An 18,894-nucleotide genomic window follows, 5' to 3' on the forward strand; every position below is an offset into this window, starting at 1 on the left:
AGAAACATGAAAACGTATACGACTAATGGAGCTGTATACGGTACATGTATATTTTGGTTGTCTATATTATATCAATCCTATTTATTAGAAACAAAGAAATATACTCTGATTTGTCATGTTTTTTCTTCCGCTCATTGCCCTTACTGTATTCTTCTCCCTCGACTCATGAGTTGTGATATGGTTTCTGGTATGTAACCACTCTGAACAATTGTACACGTTAGCCGTTAATAGAATGGATACATTTTGTGAGGTTGCTAACATATATGACCGGACAATAAACTTGTATCTACCGCTTTACAAGCAGAAACAAAAACATTGAAAGTACCAAATATGTATTGGCTTTCGAGACTACATAAAACAACTTACAAATATAGATTTATTTCCTCATCAAGCCATTGTTCCACTACTAACTTATCTATTATTCGTACCAGTACACTTGGTACAATCAAAAACCTGATAACAAAATGTTCAAACAAGGCCTTCGAATACAATGGAATTAGTTAATTTGGAGTTTCAAGAACTCGTTGGAAGTATTTTATAAATGGCATGCATATATTAGGGATTTTGAATCTGTTCAAAGTATTGATTTTTCTAACCTTTATACCACATTGCCTCATATTCTCATAAAGAAAAATTCACACACCTAATTAGATGCGCATTTAAAAAGTCAGAATGTGAATATATATGTTCAAATTCTTTAAGGTCATTTTAAGTAGCAATAAGCAAAAAAAACTATGTTAATTAGACATGCTTTGATACTATATCTGCCCTTGGATTGTTACTAGATAATATTTTTCGGATATCCGGATATCGTCAGGTTATCGGAATTTTTATAGGGACTAACTGTGCACCACTTATTGCGGACCTGTTTTTGTATTGCTATGAGTTACAATTTATGACAAAAATCAGCAAAGCCCCATCGAAACAACATCTGATACACAAATTTAATCATACTTTCCGATATTGGATGATCATTTGACTCTCAATAGTTCCGACTTTGGTATGTATACTAAGAAATGTGCCCTGTTTAACTTACTTTAAATAAAGCTAAAACTAACAATGACCACTGCCCTTTCCACGATCTTGATATCTGTATCATTAACGGAAAGCTTCATACTAAAATTTATGATAAAAGACATAATTTCTCATTTCCTATCGTTAATTATCCATTTTTAGATAGTGACTTTCTCTTGTCACCATTTACGGTGTTTATATATTTCAACTTGTACGATTCGCTCGTATATGTAACAATGTTTTAGATTTGTAAAAATATTACACCAGAGTTTTCGATATCACAAACTAGTCAAACAAATTACTAAATGTTATCATCGGTATAAGAACATCATTCGTAAATATAGCTCAACCTGCAGACTTCTAAAAGGTTCAGGTACTTCACATCCAATATTTTATGGACATATTCTTTTAAAAGCACAAAAATATTAGTATTCACCTAAGAGGCTAAAACAACCTTTAAATAGACTTATTAAGAAGGGATATAGTTACGGTACTGTAGTCAGAACATTAAAGATTGTATATTTTGGCGTTAGTATTGATTTACTTATAGGGTCTTTGCATCGGAACTAAACACATTTATTTAAAAACCAGTTGTTGGCATGACACGGGTTATTTTCCTATCATGCATGTTATGATGGTATAATACTGAACCCTTCACGGAAGGATCGTGCCTGACATTCATATGATGAAGACATACTCTTTCAATCAGTTTAATTGAAGTCACGAGCCGGCAAGTCAGTTAACTGCTAGTAGTCTTTTTTAATTATATATTATTGGCATTTTGTTTATTTTCTTTGGTTGCTTCTTCTGACATCAGAATCGGTCTTCTCTTAAACTGAAGTTCAATGTGCGTATTGTTATACGTTTACGTTTCTGCATTAGTAAGAGGTATAGGGGGAGGGTTGAGATCTCATAAACATGTTTAACCCCGCCGCATTTTTGGGCCTGTCCCAAAGCAGGTGCCTCTAGCCTTTTTTATATTTTGTAATTTGGAGTTTAGTATGGCGTTCATTATGACTGAACTAGTATATTATATAAATAACACATAGCTGAGAGGGTGATAGAACAGATCGGTACCCCGAGAAAACATTGTCAACCGCGGCGCAGCCAAGGTTGACAATGCCTTTTCGAGGGGTTCGAATCTGCTCTATCACCCTCTCAGCTATGTGTTATTTAATTTATTATACTGAATGTCCTATCATTATTGACTTTTACGGATTACTTTTATTTCAAAAGTATTTTCTATGACGTCACGTTTATAACAACATTACGGGCATTAGAAAAAAAACCCAATAAAAGTCAAGCAAGATGTTTTATTTTATTTATTCTAACAGTCGATATTAAAATCTGAGCCAAAACGAAGAACTTAAGCATTCTATGTAATTCCTTGATGTAAATTCAATTCTTTGAATTATCGATTTCTGATTAGTGTAGACGAGAGGGTCACATTAAAACAAATTGTCCCGGCTCAGCCATGTGATAGAGTAAATTGACACACTCGTCTTAGCCAATCAAAATATGGCATTTTAACGTGAAGTATAATAAATATATTTGTTAAGGGGTACCAGCTGAAGACCGCTTCCGGGTGCTGGAATTTCTCGCTGCATTGAAGACTTGATGGTGAACTTCTGCTGTTGTCAGCTCTATGGTCGGGTTATTGTCTCTTTGACACCTTCCCCATTTTCATTCTCAATTTTATCTTACTCAAACGTGTCTCATTTACGTATACATCACGTTGTCTTTTAATAGACATAATTAAATCCACGATACTTATATAAGGCTATATGTAAAAATAAAAGGTGAATGCATGTTTGATTAGTATAGAAAGCCACACTAAATTAAAGTGTATTGTAAAAAAATATTAACGTGAAATGTATACAACGTTTGTGGCAGCTATTCTTCCTAATACCTATTCAATTACATTTTATGTTCGACTACAAAAATGTTAGAGAGTAATAAAAAAAGGTGCAATACTTACTATGAGTGGACACAAAAAGTGGTCAACTGGAAAGCTATAAATTGACAAGCAATGATTCCTGAAACGCAGTTATGACATTAACAAATATATGACACCTTTCAAATCGTGACGAATATAACTTACATGTAATTGTTGGAATGTACAATGATATTTATATGTAGTTGTAATGTAAGTGACATTCAAAATACTCAACTCAATCGGCGACTCCTAGTAGCTTTTTGAAGTAGTAATGAAAACAGTTTTCGCTAGTGTTATTTTTGGTGATATTATATCGGCCTTTTCTTTTAATTTTCAGTCATTTGACGATGAAAAGCAGTTGTGTAAAACATCAATTGATTGGAGAAAAAACAAACAATGTGACCAAGAGCCCCAATATGAAGCAATTATGATACAAATCCAGGAGGCAAACAAAGAGGCTGAAAACACATGTGATTTCATTTGCAGAAGTAGTAAAATAATGTGTCATACAGGTGAATAAATTATGTTTTACAATTCCTACAAACGTTTTTAATATGCCTCGCTAACACAGAGTTGTCATGTCTATTCTTTCCAAAGCAAATTCAATTCAAAAGTTTGCAGTGCAACCAATCTTAGTCTTGTTAGTAAAACAACTTGCACTATTTACAACGCATATGCAGCTTATTCTACATGATATACTGACTGAACGAGGATTTTAAGATTGAGACAACACATTTAATATCAGGTTACATGTTATTAACTATATATGTGTGTGAAACAATTTTCCAGCTAATATGATTTCATATCAATACGATACATGTACTTCAGACTTCGTGGATCCTGTCCAACATAAACACGGCTAATTTGTAATTGTCATAATCGATATAACGTTCTGCCATCTTTAATGTTAATATGAATCATATGAATTTTCTATATGGAACCTTTTCTATTATTTAAGATTGTTTATATCCGGCTTGATATGTTGTGTGTATTGATTTCGCTGGACGGCAGGCTAATACTTTAACTTTCAGTTCTCTTCATTGAAACAGTCTGTTGCTACATGTACGCAAAACTAAATGCATGAGGTATAAATTTCATGTGAACGGTAAACAGGCTATGTTTTGTTTTCATTCTTAAACTTAGAATAACAAGAATACTGATCCCCTATGAAAATTGAAATCGTAGCACTGTAAATAATACAAATATTTGTCATAATATACATGTACGTACCAAAGTGTTTTATGTAATGGTATTCTTTCTGTACCTTCTGAACTTCTTTGACTATAAAATTCAATGCTGAGATAATTATGTTAGCATAAAACATCAGGCTGTCGTTTCCTCCTGCATGATGAACCATTTTGATAATACTTAAGACTTCTATAAAGTTGGAAAATACTTTAAAAGAGAAAGCCAACACGCTTATTTATTGCTATGGAATTCACTTAAAAAATAATTGCAGACAACCTTGGCTATATGATACATTATACTTTGGTCGATGATCACGACTATTGTAAAGAATTGATCAATGCAGATCTTATGAAATACTTTTATTTTAATAAAAACTGATTTGTGTAGCTTGTTTGTTGGATATTGAATGTATGAGGACGCGGATGACTAGACAGAACGTCTTATTTTATTCGTATTGATTGATTTGTATCACATTTCATTTCTGTTTTAGTCCTTGTTACAGTGATTGTTGGTTTATCAATGGCCTTACCGATTACCATGATGTCAGTAGGTAGGTAAATCTGGATCAATTATCAATAGTGAGAGCAATATAATTAAAAATGTAGAATATTACCAGAAATTATTAATTAATTGTTGTTTTTTTTTCTGCTAACAAATGAATTCACGAACTAGTATATTACACCTCGTGTGGAAACTGATACAACATATTGCATGCATGTCTTGTTGTTGAGTGACTCTGTCATTGGCATACACAAATAATTCATATGTCCATTGTAGCCCGAATATACATGTAAAATTTGGCAATGAATGTACTTATGACTAACAATGGTTGATAGCTAGTATTTAAAAATTTTCTTGTTTACGTTTAAGGTGTCAAATACCTGAATGAATGTCCAAAACAGAAGAAAGTTCCAGTATACTTACTAGTTGGAGGCTGCTTTGGGATGCTAAAGGTACTCGGAACAATATGGCGAAATATTCGATACCGTCGCTATGATGACATGGATAGCTTTTATGACGGCCATGGTGGCGATGGAGCATTTGCAGCAAAAACATATCACATGATGGATATGATAATTTCAACTTTTTTATTAGCATGGCTAATAGCTGGTACATACTGGGTTTTTGAAATATGGCAGCCCCATTATAAACAGTTGCTACATGAACCAAGCAATTGGTGTGATAAACACGTGTACATGTTTGCTGTATATCAGATAATTGGTTGCTATGCTTTTCTAGCGTTTCTACTATTAACAATGTGTGTATTGGCTTCTTGTTACAAATTTACAAATATTTTTGATCATTCGTGAAATGAGCAAATTCATTTGTTCATGTTTTTGCTATATTTATATATAATAGTACATGGAATTGTATAATGTTCAACATGGTTGTGAAAAACTTTACGTTTTAGTAACTTGGGCAGATTTTAATTTTTCATAAACAAATATGTTTACTACTTACTCTATATTAAAACTGTTATCAACTTCTATCAAAAACAAAAAAGAGCAAGTACACAAAAAATATCAAAGCATGACAAGGTACAATGTATCAAGGTGACAATTTGCGATATTTTAGGTTAAGTTTGTTATTTTATTCTTAAAAATAATAGTTCATACTAGTCGCAGTATAAACATTAAACAAATAGACAAACAAGATCAGAATCACGCCAGTCACTTAAAACTTTGTTTTCCAAATGCAAGTTACGGTTGTCAGAAATTAAAAGAATACATGTGTAGAGTGGCAAGTCAACTTTAAGTGAAACATTAACACAATTGTCATATACATGTATTTGTATTCTGGCGGTAAGTCGAGTTGACATTTTTTTTGAATCTGATACATCACTGTTATACTTGAATGTATGAATGGTTCCCGTTACGAATTGTACAACGATTGTATATATATATGTGATAGATATATTTCTGATGTGTTAGTTTGACCAATTTGCTGTGGCTTAACATTCGGACGTGTACACCCTACTTATATTGAATGTGTTTTTTGTCTAATATCATATATCATGTGTATATCATACATTGTACTGATATATTTTATTATTGCTAAATCCAAACGAGCTCCTGGTTTTTTATCAACCAATATACATTTATCTATTTTTACAGAAAACAGTCTATCAAAACCAAAAACACACCTTATATATTATACAAATATGGCATTGTTGTATAATTTATTATTTCATTGTCTAATTTATACATCTATGTCAAATAAATAAATCAATGATGAGTGTGTATCTTTATGTATTTGAAGGGATTATAGATGCAAATAATTTCTTGCTAATTTGTTTGCATCGACATATATTTTGCTGCGACTTTTATACTAGTGAGAGATTTAACTAGCTATAGAAGCAGGTGTTATCCACCATTTTCTATCTAAGAAAATATTTGTTCCAAGTCAAGAATGTGGCTGAAAAAAATGTTAAAGAATATGTTATAAAGACTTAAAATAAATTAAAAAAATCCAAAAAGGACAAAAAGCAAAATATGATTCTATCTTAAAAATTTAAAACAACACGTCAATTTTGATGTTTTTCAAATGTCTTCCTCATAAACGCATGAAAAAATATCAAGCAAATATTAGATAACATTATCATTTAATTGAGAAAAAAATAGTATTTAAGACCTACACAGAAGCAGCATAGATGCATCCTTGATTTATACACAGATTTATCACAAAGGAACACCAACTCACTCAACTCGATGACAGTGTCGTTTGTTAATACAGTGATCATTTTGTAGTTGACAGACAATACACAGCATTAATTGTAAAAAACATGTAGCTTTGGTTTAGTTGTTCGTCGTATCAATTTGGGAATAAGTATGTAACATTTACAAACAGTTGTCAACGATACAGTTTTGATTTGTTCCCATGCGTTTCTAATATGTTTCGTGGTTACGAAATAACTCCTGTCCTGTAACTATTTTAACATCGAAGCGCACCTATATAGTTGTTAAACGTTGAAAATAGTTACCGACGACATAGGTTATTGATTGGTTCCTTTGTTAAAAGAGTTTGGTACACATTGAGTACTTCTAATCTTATTTGCTTAATTTGGCATATAAACTGAAAACCATATATGTTTTAAATAGATAAACAAAAAGCGAGAATGAAGTAATTGGATAAATAATGTCTCAGCTTATTACATTCTGAGATTGGACAGTTTGCTTGTTTTGTCGCATAATATGATTGATACAATGTTTCATTCTAAATACGATTTGTGGTTGGAATTTCAATATGTTATCGAGTAAAAACCTAAATCATACACGGCCAATTTAATTGCTGATATAACTAGATCCTCTTTCTTAACAGATCTATAATCAATTCAAAATATCGTTGAAACTAATAGATATACGAAGATGTTGTATGAATGCAACGAGACAAAATTTGTAAAGTGAACATTTGTAAGTCAAAGTGCGTACTTCAACACGGAGCCATGGGTCACACCGATTATAAAACTATACAGTGCCCCAAACATTTCTTATGGTAAACCAATCAAACACAGAACCATAGATGTAATTTAAGAAACACGAGAATCACTTCTGATTCAAACCAACAAGCGACAAAATATAAATAGCGACGTGAATATCAAATTCCACTAAGAGTTTTTTCTTCAGAAGAAGGACCATGTTTTTTGTCCTCATTTCCGATATCGGAACGTCCAGTGGATTTCAAGTACGTGTATTAATGACACTCACTTCATTATCATGTAACAAGAAGAAGAGCCCGTCTCGTATAATTCATCATGAAAGACCTCGAAGTGAAATATATTAAACAGTTAAACTTAAAACATCACGGCTTAATTTCAACCCGAAAACTTTACACAAACAAAAAATACCAGGCAATGTACCAACGAAAACTACTGAAATGCATGCACATGTCAGGCACACTAGATTGTTGGAAATAATCATGTCTGTCAATTTCCAATAACATCGTAACAGCAGAACACGAGAACGAAATACAACAGTAAATTACAAAAGCATATACACTGATCTGCGACTCAAATACACTTGATTTAAAATGTATATATCATAGTTATAGGTAACCCCTAGTATAAAGTGAATGCAATTTATTCAAGTTCAACATTCTTAAAATTGTGAAAATTTGTTTATAATTTAATTTCTCTGAGTTTTCATATTTTCTTATGTCTCTAATTTACATTTAATTCTGCTGTACTGAAAATACGAACCTGATTTTCACAATTCGTCGTTTCATTTCATTATAAAAACTTTTTCGAGTTATCAATGACAAAATAACAGTTTTAACTTGTTAATGTGTTGAATTCAATCTAATCATTTTTCTTTTATTCTTTGTAGGAAACCCGCGTATTCAACCACATTAGCAGTACATGTAACAACAGTTATGCATATGTATAATCATAAATAGATATAATACAATATTAAGCGCGATTTAACATTTCTGCTATGTTTGTAAAAGCTGAAGAGTTGTATGGTTATACTTAAAATTCTAAAATCGGTTATGAGCGTTCATGATTTTTGTCCATTTAAAATGTGTTTGAATTTCATTTCTATTGATATGTTCCATGTGCATGAATTTGTTTATTGATACACGCTGAAAACTGTCGATAATAAAAATCATTCATGTACTTCTTAACATTAACATGATTAACATGATTCGTCTAAGAAACAAAAAGAAACAAAGTACCACGAAATGCATACCACAACTCGTTCAATTTTAATGCAATACGAATGTACCAATAATCAATTTCTATCTTACAATTTTAAACACAAAAATCAAGATAACATTTACCCAAAAAAGATTTAGATGATCTCAACGAACGAAAATAAAGACATAGATCATCGACAGCGAAAAAAACTGAACTGTTGAGAACTCACAACATAACCATAAATGAAATACATAAGAATTAATAAGAGACAATGCAGCATTGCAACTGTTTCATATTGTAAAATATTTGTGTACAAATTAGTCATCTTATTTTTTCTCAACGTGATCTATACACTGAAAACTATGTCTGTCTTTATTAGATGAAAACCACAAATAAAGAAATTAGATAAATACTGTCTCAGTTTATTTCATTTTGGGATTGGATATTGTGTTTATTTTGTCTTATAATATAACTGATACGATGTTTCATTCTCAATTGTATTTGGGTTTGGAATTTCAATTTCATATAATAGAAACCTTAATCATACACGGACAATTTTGCAATGTGTAAAAGTAAATCATTATAGCTCAAAGCACGGCCATTGAACTAGAGAAAGGATGGACTATATACATGTTTCAATAGTAATTGATTGTATCTGTGTAACTGTGTAGACAGTATCAAATAAAACTGCCTTTGTTAATATACTAACTTCCACACAATAAAATTAATTTCAGAATTTAATTTTCACCAAATTTAAACTTTTGTAACTTTTCAATATCTAGGTATCCAATGCCTTGTCCTTTTCCTAGATGAATAAGTGTGTTATTCAAAGTACATGTTTGCAATGATAACACTACTCGTGTTTTTCAATTCCCTTTGTTGATGAACCTTAAGGGGGAAGACCTTGGTTCAGGGAGATAACTCTTTAAATCATTTAGGCGTTTGTAAAATTTAAGTATCATCAATGTATGTTAAGCATTTACCTAAAACAGAGTGGAAATAATCTATGTAACATAAAAGCTTAGAATATATTAATGAAAGTTGTTGACACAAACGTACTGATGATTTTAAGAGTTAGTTCCCTTAACCTAGGGGTACCTCCTTAAGTTAATGTAAAATACACTATGAGAAATTATGTTTACAATTGGCACAACAATGATTGGTGAAAAATTATTAATGTATTTATTTGTTCGTTAAAATACAGGAAAGAAAACACAATTACTTATCTAGTGCCTAGTGTGAATAATAATTGTTGTTTCTGACTGTAAATAATATGGTGCATTATGCCTTTTGTAACAGATGGTTGCTGGTTTCTGTTTGAGACATATTTGTTCTTTCATAATATGTATTGTTAAAAATTAAGGTGTTTTTTCTAGTGTGTTAGAACAAATTTTGCTTGTCAAGTCCTGTCAAATTTGAGATTACGATATCGGTTTTCTCATTTTTTAAGGCCGTACAGTGAACTATAAAGTCGTATTTCGAAGTCATTTGAAAAATGATTGATAGCTGTAAGTTTCATTATTTGTCAGTCAAACACTTCCACATCTCTTGTTTTGTATATACATGTACAAATTTATTGGTGTTGTAGATGCCGAACCTTTTATAAAGCTAAATGAGAGATACATGCATAAACTATTTTTTCAAGGGGCTCTTCTTTTTAACCTGCACATATGGGAACAGATGTAGTAATTTCTATTACGATCGAAAAGCAAAAGAAATGCACATGTTTCATCTGAGGATTTCAACCTTTTTTACTAAATAATGTGTTTTATTTAAATTCTAGATCTGCAAACTGGTTCCTGATATTCACTTGTGACAAAACATAACAGTCGCTTTCTGCGTCAGTTTTGCAAAATGTTGGTTTTTCGTTATAGCATAATGACACGCATATTGAATTAAAGATCTGAAAGAGGACAATTAAATTTCATAGACATTTTTCATTTCGTAATTTCTAAAATATACTCTAACGAATTGAAAGAACATTAAAGAAAAATGTCTGTTTTTGTTTGTTTTATGTTTTAAAAACTAAGACCCGACTGCATTAAAAATGAGATACAATCAAGCTTTTAAAAGTTTACAGGGGGTAAATTAAACAAACAATCACCTTATACAAAAACAAATTATCTGTGGAATGTTAAACAAAGATGTTGAATATACATGATATATTATCAGTAAGATTATTTAAAAAAGTGTGCATGTTTGTCAGAGTATAACATTTAGCCGGTATTTGTCAGATGTAAAATACAAAACATCTTACTTTAACGTTATGAAACATTTCAATATGCCAATGAAAAAACTCTCTTTTCTGAAAAATATTTACGCATACTGTTGCTGTGATATTACAACGTTAACTGATAACCAAATTGCCAAGTGCCATTGAGTTCAGATTCATGCCATAAATGTTAACCATGAACTACATTGCCAAAGAATTGACTGAAGGAAAACATGTAAAGCCCTCTAAACCAATTAATGGGTTGAACAAATGCAAAATCAGAACGTGTAAAACAGAACCCAAAAAATGTCAGACAGAATTTGTCGACCTTTCTGACAATCATTTTGGCGTTAGTAACAGGCAGTCATCGCTTCTGACTTTGACAAATTCATTCAAAAATATCACAAAAATTATCTAGTGTTGCGTTTCTAAAGCCGTTCAGTATACCTACTAATATTTAAAATAATTGAAAAATATATGATACACATATTAAAATTAATATCTTATATTTTAGATATATGTACGTTGTTTTTAGGAACAAGGTTTGGATCAAGAATACAAACATTTTGATATTTTCAAATGATAGTTTGGCAATGTGTTAAAAAAACGTCCACAACATGTAAAATAAAATGTTTGTGTTTGACGAGTTATCAGTAAGTCTTAACTAAAATCATAGATAAATACAAAGTAAAGGATCGAAAAGCTTTCTATGTTTGTGAAGTATAACGAACACATATATTGAGGATTATTATTACTCTCTTTTGTAATACACATTATTACATGTATATTCGTTTTCTCTTTTATATAAGTGTTGTAAATAGTTATTCACGTCGTTCGTGCTCATTCGATGTTAACATGGTATGTAACCCTTTAGTCGTGCAAATAAGTTCATTGTTGTATAAATGTAACATTAATAAAACATATTCAAATCTTTTTGAAAAATACAACGATTGGAAAATAATTTAAATCACGATTTGGTCTAATTAGCTGTATAAACGCTAAACTAAAATAAATAATATAACGCACAAATTGAGATTTTAATGACCAATCTTAAATTCAAATTAAATCGTTTTGTTTAGGACTGTGCAAAATTTACCCGCATATTATGAAGTGAAATTCGTTTTTTCCCTATTTCGCCATCGCGCTTAACAGCCTGATTTGTAACGAAAAATTAACAAAAAAACAACATACCAGAATGTTTGCACCAGTCCTAAGTCAGGAATCTGATGTATTGTAGTTGTCGTTTGTTTATGATTTTTATACTACGCGTTTCTCGTTTCTCGTTCTTTTTTAATATAGATAAGCCCGTTGGTTTTCCCGTTTGAATGGTTTAACACTAGTAATTTTGGGTCCCTTTATAGCTTGTTGTTCGGTGTGAGCCAAGGCTCCGTGTTAAAGGACTGCGTTAACCTATAATGGTTTACTTTTTTAAATTGTTATTTGGATGGAGAGTTGTCTCATTGGCACTCACATTACATCTTCCTATAGCTAATCGATAAACCAACGACAACTACTGAACTACTGGCTAGTGAAATATGAAGGTAAATTAAAGGAGATGGAGGAATGACACGTGTTTCTCATCCCTTCGATCTTCGACGGTGGCATGACAGTAAAACATATGAATAAACTATATATGGCACTTGTACTTAAGCTTGAGGCCTATCACTTTTTCTGTGACTGCAACACACTTCAAATGAATGGTTAAAACACAACTATGCATATTCTTCGTGAAAATTCAATGCAATTTAATATTATTTATTTCAAAATATTCGAGTAAAGATTTTCTAAAATTATATTTCCATGTTTATCTCGTTATATAATCTGTCATTTACATTTGTGATGCTGTGATGTCAATCCGCACACGGAAACAAAATCTGATTATAAGATTTTGTCATTTCATTTAATCATAAAATCTCCATTAATCACCAATGAGAAAAGATTTAAACGTGTTAATGTGTTGAATTCAACATAATCATTTCTCTATTATTCTTTGAAAAATGGATTAAAACCGCGTTTTTACCACTTAAACAGCAACAACAGTTATGAATATTTATAGTTATGAAATGGTATAATATGATATTAAGCGTGAACTCACACTTCCGGTGTATTTGTTAAAAATGTCGAGTAGTAAAGTGCCCTTAACATTCATAAACGGGTTATGTGATTTTTAACATGTTCAAAGTTTTCGAAGTGAGATAAGTTTGTTTTAATTGAAACGTGTTTAACGTCAATGAAATCAAAAGTTGTTCCATGTAAATGCATTGTTTTTTCTATATTTGAAAATGCCTGTACCAAGTCAGTAATATGACAGTGCTTGTCAATTCGTTTTTGATGCGTTTTGTTATTTGATTTCGCCATGTGATTATGGACTTTCCGAATTTATTCCTCTAAGTTCAGTTTTATTGTGATTTTACTTTTTTGTCTTGCTGTTCTGTAATGATACACGCTGCATGCTCCAAAATAAGCATCTCTCGTGTTACCTTTAACATTATCATGTACCTAGGGAGTCATATTGTTTCAATTAGTGTAAAACTTGTTTCAATTTTAAATTATATACGTCTAAAAAACAATATTGAAAAGTATATATGTTACAGGCATTTTAAATTTAGGCATTTTGTAAAATGACTGAAATTTTTAAGCATTATCTAAAATGCCTGCTTGATTTAGGCATTTTACAAATTGACTAATTTTTTCAGGCATTTTTATAAAATGCCTGAAAAAATCGTAAGGCATTTTACAAGATGCCTAAAAGACTAAAACTAAACGGAATGTACTCAAAATTTAACGACTGGAAATATCAAAGAGATGATTTTATTCTATCACTAAATATAGCAAGCAATTTAAACAGTTACAGTTTTATAATTGTAATTAAATCATTTACATTAACACTGAATATGACAATTATTTCTGCTACATGTAATGATTGGATGACAGCAACTGTTACACATTTTTTCTGTCTTTTGCAAAGACAACATTAAGTGTTACAGCCAGTCTTACCACTAGCACTACGGCCACATTTTGTGTAACCCTGACCTTCGCACAAAGAAACTTTACTGACAGATTTAATGAAGGATACTTCATTATCATAATTTACGGATTGAATAGCAATAAAGTTATTGTCAGACCGTTCAAACTGATTCCTGATGTATAGTCCACGTAGTATTCCATCTTTAATTCCCAGTTGATAACCATGCTCTTCCTTTCCGGTAACAACATCCATAAGGTTACACAGGTCTCCTTTCCCTCCATCAACATGGGGAATTGTGACTAATACATTCACTCCAATATCTACCTCTGTCAAAACTCTTTCCGTTAGATTTCTAACCTGACAGCTTGTTTTGACATTGAGTCTGATGCATGCCTTCTTTCATCATTTTTGATAACCTCCTTTTTTGAAGACAGATGACAAGTAATAGTATCAGACATTGAATGGTGCATGCTTTTTAAGTGGCAAATATTTCATGCATATTCAATAGGCCTATGAGGCAACTTAATGGTAACAGAAGTCGTTAACTCAATCTTCATATGTCATTATGTCTTTTTTTTTTAACTTGACCAATTGTTAAAATATTCTTTGAGTGTATCATACTTTTATTTTCAATATTTTGCAAGATGAGCAATTCAGGCACCTTGAAGCCTACAGATTTTCTTATTAACACTTGTTACATTTTTAAAGAATAATCTTAAATTTATTTAACTCAACCCTTTTTGTATCTTTACAATATAGTTTTTATCATCTATTTCATGTATTTTATATTTACATAATTTGCCTGAAACAGACCAGGCAATATGTAAAATTTTCATTAAAAATTTCAGGCATTTTACAAAATGACTAGGTTTTTTTAGGCATTTTATAAAATGCCTGTCAACTTTAGGCATTTTAGAAAATGCATAAAAATTCAGTCATTTTTCAAAATGCCTAAATTTAGAAAATGCCTGTAACATATACATGTACCAAGTATACAAAAATGTTGAAAAGAACTTGAACAATCACCATGCATACGTCAAATAAGTCGAATAAAATTATCATAGGCTTCATTAACGAGGACAAGTTTCTAAAAAAAGAAAAGTTACGATTATACAAAATCAGAGAAAAGCGAAAATAAGAAAACATAAAAGAAGTAGTTAAATTTCCAAGCATATTACGAACATGAACCGTTTTATATGTTCAAGTAATGAGCATTTAGATATACAGATGCTGTGGGAGATGTGTTTAAGTCTACATTATATCTTAACTTCTCTTTAATATGATTAAAGAACTACATAGTGCTAACCTGAATTCGTCCACTGCTTTGGCATAATAAATACAATCATTGACAACAGCTGTGCACAGGTACTTAAATTTTATCAATCGACTGACGCATCAAACAATGGTAAAACATGGTCTACAATCGGTTGAAAAAAAAATTGAGAACACATGCATTGTCACCGTAAACGTTTACTTACACAAATGCACAAAAAGTGTGAGAAATGCACACGTTATGTTGTCGTTGTTTGTTGCCAGTCGGGTCTGTTTGTTTACTGCTCAGTACAAATTGAATTCTACCACAAACAATATATACCTAATAAAATCCTACTTTGTAAAGTACCTCTCTGATTCAAACAAAAAATTATCTGAAACTGATATTATCAAGATGCTTGATTTCTTGAGTGACAACATATTTATTACGTTCAGAGGACGTGTTTTTCAACAGACTGTCGGCATTGCAATGGAACAATCTGTGCTCCCCTACTTGACGACGTAGTTCTTTATTATTATGAGGCTGACTTTATGCAGGAAATTCTTGGGAAGAAAGATAAGAAGTTAGCAATATCCTTTAACTCTACTTTCCGCTATATAGATGATGTTCTTTCACTAAATAATTCAAAATTTGGTGACAATGTGAAACGCATCTATCCCATAGAACTGAAGATAAAGGATACTACAGATACAGTTAAGTCGGCTTAATATCTTGACTTACATCTAGAAACTGACAACGAGGGTCGATTGAAAACTAAACAAACCTTTCTAAAACTTATTTGGATGGAGAGTTGTCTCATTGGCACTCACATTACATCTTCCTATAGCTAATCGATAAACCAACGACAACTACTGAACTACTGGCTAGTGAAATATGAAGGTAAATTAAAGGAGATGGAGGAATGACACGTGTTTCTCATCCCCTCGATCTTCGACGGTGGCATGACAGTAAAACATATGAATAAACTATATATGGCACTTGTACTTAAGCTTGAGGCCTATCACTTTTTATGTGACTGCAACACACTTCAAATGAATGGTTAAAACACAACTATGCATATTCTTCGTGAAAATTCAATGCAATTAAAATTATTTATTTCAAAATATTCGAGTAAAGATTTTCTAAAATTATATTTCCATGTTTATCTCGTTATATAATCTGTCATTTACATTTGTGATGCTGTGATGTCAATCCGCACACGGAAACAAAATCTGATTATAAGAGTTTGTCATTTGATTTAATCATAAAATCTCCATTAATCACCAATGAGAAAAGATTTAAACGTGTTAATGTGTTGAATTCAACATAATCATTTCTCTATTATTCTTTGCAAATGAATTAAACCCGCGTTTTACCACTTTAACAGCAACAACAGTTATGAATATTTATAGTTATGAAATTGTATAATATGATATTAAGCGTGAACTCACACTTCCGGTGTATTTGTTAAAAATGTCGAGTAGTAAAGTGCACTTAACATTGATAAACGGGTTATGTGATTTTTAGCATGTTCAAAGTTTTCGAAGTGAAATAAGTTTGTTTTAATTCAAACGTGTTTAACGTGCATGGAATCAAAAGTTGTTCCATGTAAATGCATTCTTTTTTCTACATTTAAAAATGCCTGTACCAAGTCAGTAATATTACAGTTCTTGTCAATTCGTTTTTGATGCGTTTTGTTATTAGATTTCACCATGTGATTATGGACTTTCCAAATGTATTCCTCTAAGTTCAGTTTTATTGTGATTTTACTTTTGTGTCTTGCTGTTCTGTAATGATACACGCTGTATGCTCCAAAATAAGCATCTCTCGTGTTACCTTTTACATTATCATGTACAAAGGGAGTTATATTGTTTCAATTAGTGTAAAACTTGTTTCAATTTTAAATCATATACGTCTAAAAAAACAATATTGAAAATTATATACATGTATACAAAAATGTTTAAAAATAACTTGAACAATCACCATGCATACGTCAAATAAGTCGAAAACAATTATCATAGTCTTCATTAACGAGGACAAGTTTCTAAAAAAAGAAAAGTTTCGACACATACGATTATAAAAAATCAGAGAAAAGCGAAAATAAGAAAACATAAAAGAAGTAGTTAAATTTCCAAGCATATTACGAGCATGAACCGTTTTATATGTTCAAGTAATGTGCATTTAGATATACAGATGCTGCGGGAGATGTGTTTAAGTTTACATTATATCTTAACTTCTCTTTAATAAGATTAAAGGACTACATAGTGCTAACCTGAATTCGTTCACTGCTTTGGCATACTAAGTACAATCATTGACAACAGCTGTGCACAGGTACTCAAATTTTATCAATCGCCTGACGCATCAATCAATGGTAAAACATGGTCTACAATCGGTTGAAAAAAAAATTGAGAACACATGCATTGTCACCGTAAACGTTTACTTACACAAATGCACAAACCTTGTGAGAAATGCACACGTTATGTTGTCGTTGTTTGTTGCCAGTCGGGTCTGTTTGTTTACTGCTCAGTACAAATTGAATTCTACCACAAACAATATACACCTAATAAAGTCCTACTTTGTAAAGTACCTCTCTGATTCAAACAAAAAATTCTCTGAAACTGATATTATCAAGATGCTTGATTTCTTGAGTGACAACATATTTATTACGTTCAGAGAACGTGTTTTTCAACAGACTGTCGGCATTGCAATGGAACAAACTGTGCTCATCTACTCACCGACGTATGTCTTTATTATTATGAGGCTGACTTTATGCAGGAAATTCTTGGGAAGAAAGATAAGAGGTTAGCAGTATCCTTTAACTCTACTGTCCGCTATATAGATGATGTTCTTTCACTAAATAATTCAAAATTTGGTGACAATGTGAAACGCACCTATCCCATAGAACTGAAGATAAAGGATACTACAGATACAGTTAAGTCGGCTTAATATCTTGACTTACATCTAGAAACTGACAATGAGGGTCGATTGGAAACTAAACCTTACGACAAAAGAGATGATTTCAGCTTTCCAATTGTGAACTTTCCATTTCTAAGTAGCAACATTCCAGCAGCACCTGCATACGAGGTATATATCTCCCAGTTGATATGCTAATCCCGTGCTTGCATTTCCTATCATGATTTTCTTGATAGAGGGTTGCTGCTCACTAGGAAGCTATTAAACCAAGAGTTCCAAATGGTAAAATTGAAATCATCCCTTCGTAAATTTTACGGACGCCATCACGAGTTGGTCGACTGTTATGGAATAACCGTTTCAAAAATGATATCGGATATGTTCCTTACGTCGAAACTACAATCCCCTTCCCTTTCATGAATGTGACCTATCGAATTATACTTTATACCGGATATGTTATCACATAATCAACACAACGGATGCCAGATGTGGAGCAGGATTTGCTTACCCTTCCGGAACACCTGCGATCACCCCTAGTGTTTGGTGGGGTTCGTATTGTTTATTCTTAAGTTTTCTATGTTGTGTCATGTGTACTATTGTTTGTCTTTTTGTTTTTTTCATTTTTAGCCATGACGTTGTCAGTTCGTTTTAGGTTTATGAGTTTGACTGTCCCTTTGGTATCTTTCGTCCCTCTTTCATACTGTAATATATATTTTGATTGTGTTACTCATCTTATACATTTGGATACAAGTATTTATAATTCAGGAGTATGTGTAAACGG

At 31.6% G+C, this 18,894-nt stretch overlaps 1 protein-coding gene across 1 annotated transcript in view; it reads left to right on the forward strand.

Annotated features, from left to right (window-relative positions):
• LOC134697071 (transmembrane protein 272-like) overlaps positions 1-6,263 on the forward strand; it is a 43,230-nt gene extending 36,967 nt beyond the window's left edge. The window contains exons 2-4 of the mRNA XM_063559103.1: positions 3,288-3,462; positions 4,629-4,688; positions 5,009-6,263. Of these exons, the coding sequence (XP_063415173.1) occupies positions 3,288-3,462; positions 4,629-4,688; positions 5,009-5,448 (675 nt within the window). The 3' untranslated portion in view covers positions 5,449-6,263. The remainder of the gene's footprint in view (positions 1-3,287; positions 3,463-4,628; positions 4,689-5,008) is intronic.
• The last annotated feature ends 12,631 nt before the right edge of the window (positions 6,264-18,894 follow it).

This window comes from Mytilus trossulus, chromosome 14, assembly GCF_036588685.1.
Source record: "Mytilus trossulus isolate FHL-02 chromosome 14, PNRI_Mtr1.1.1.hap1, whole genome shotgun sequence".
Lineage (NCBI taxonomy): Eukaryota > Metazoa > Mollusca > Bivalvia > Mytilida > Mytilidae > Mytilus > Mytilus trossulus.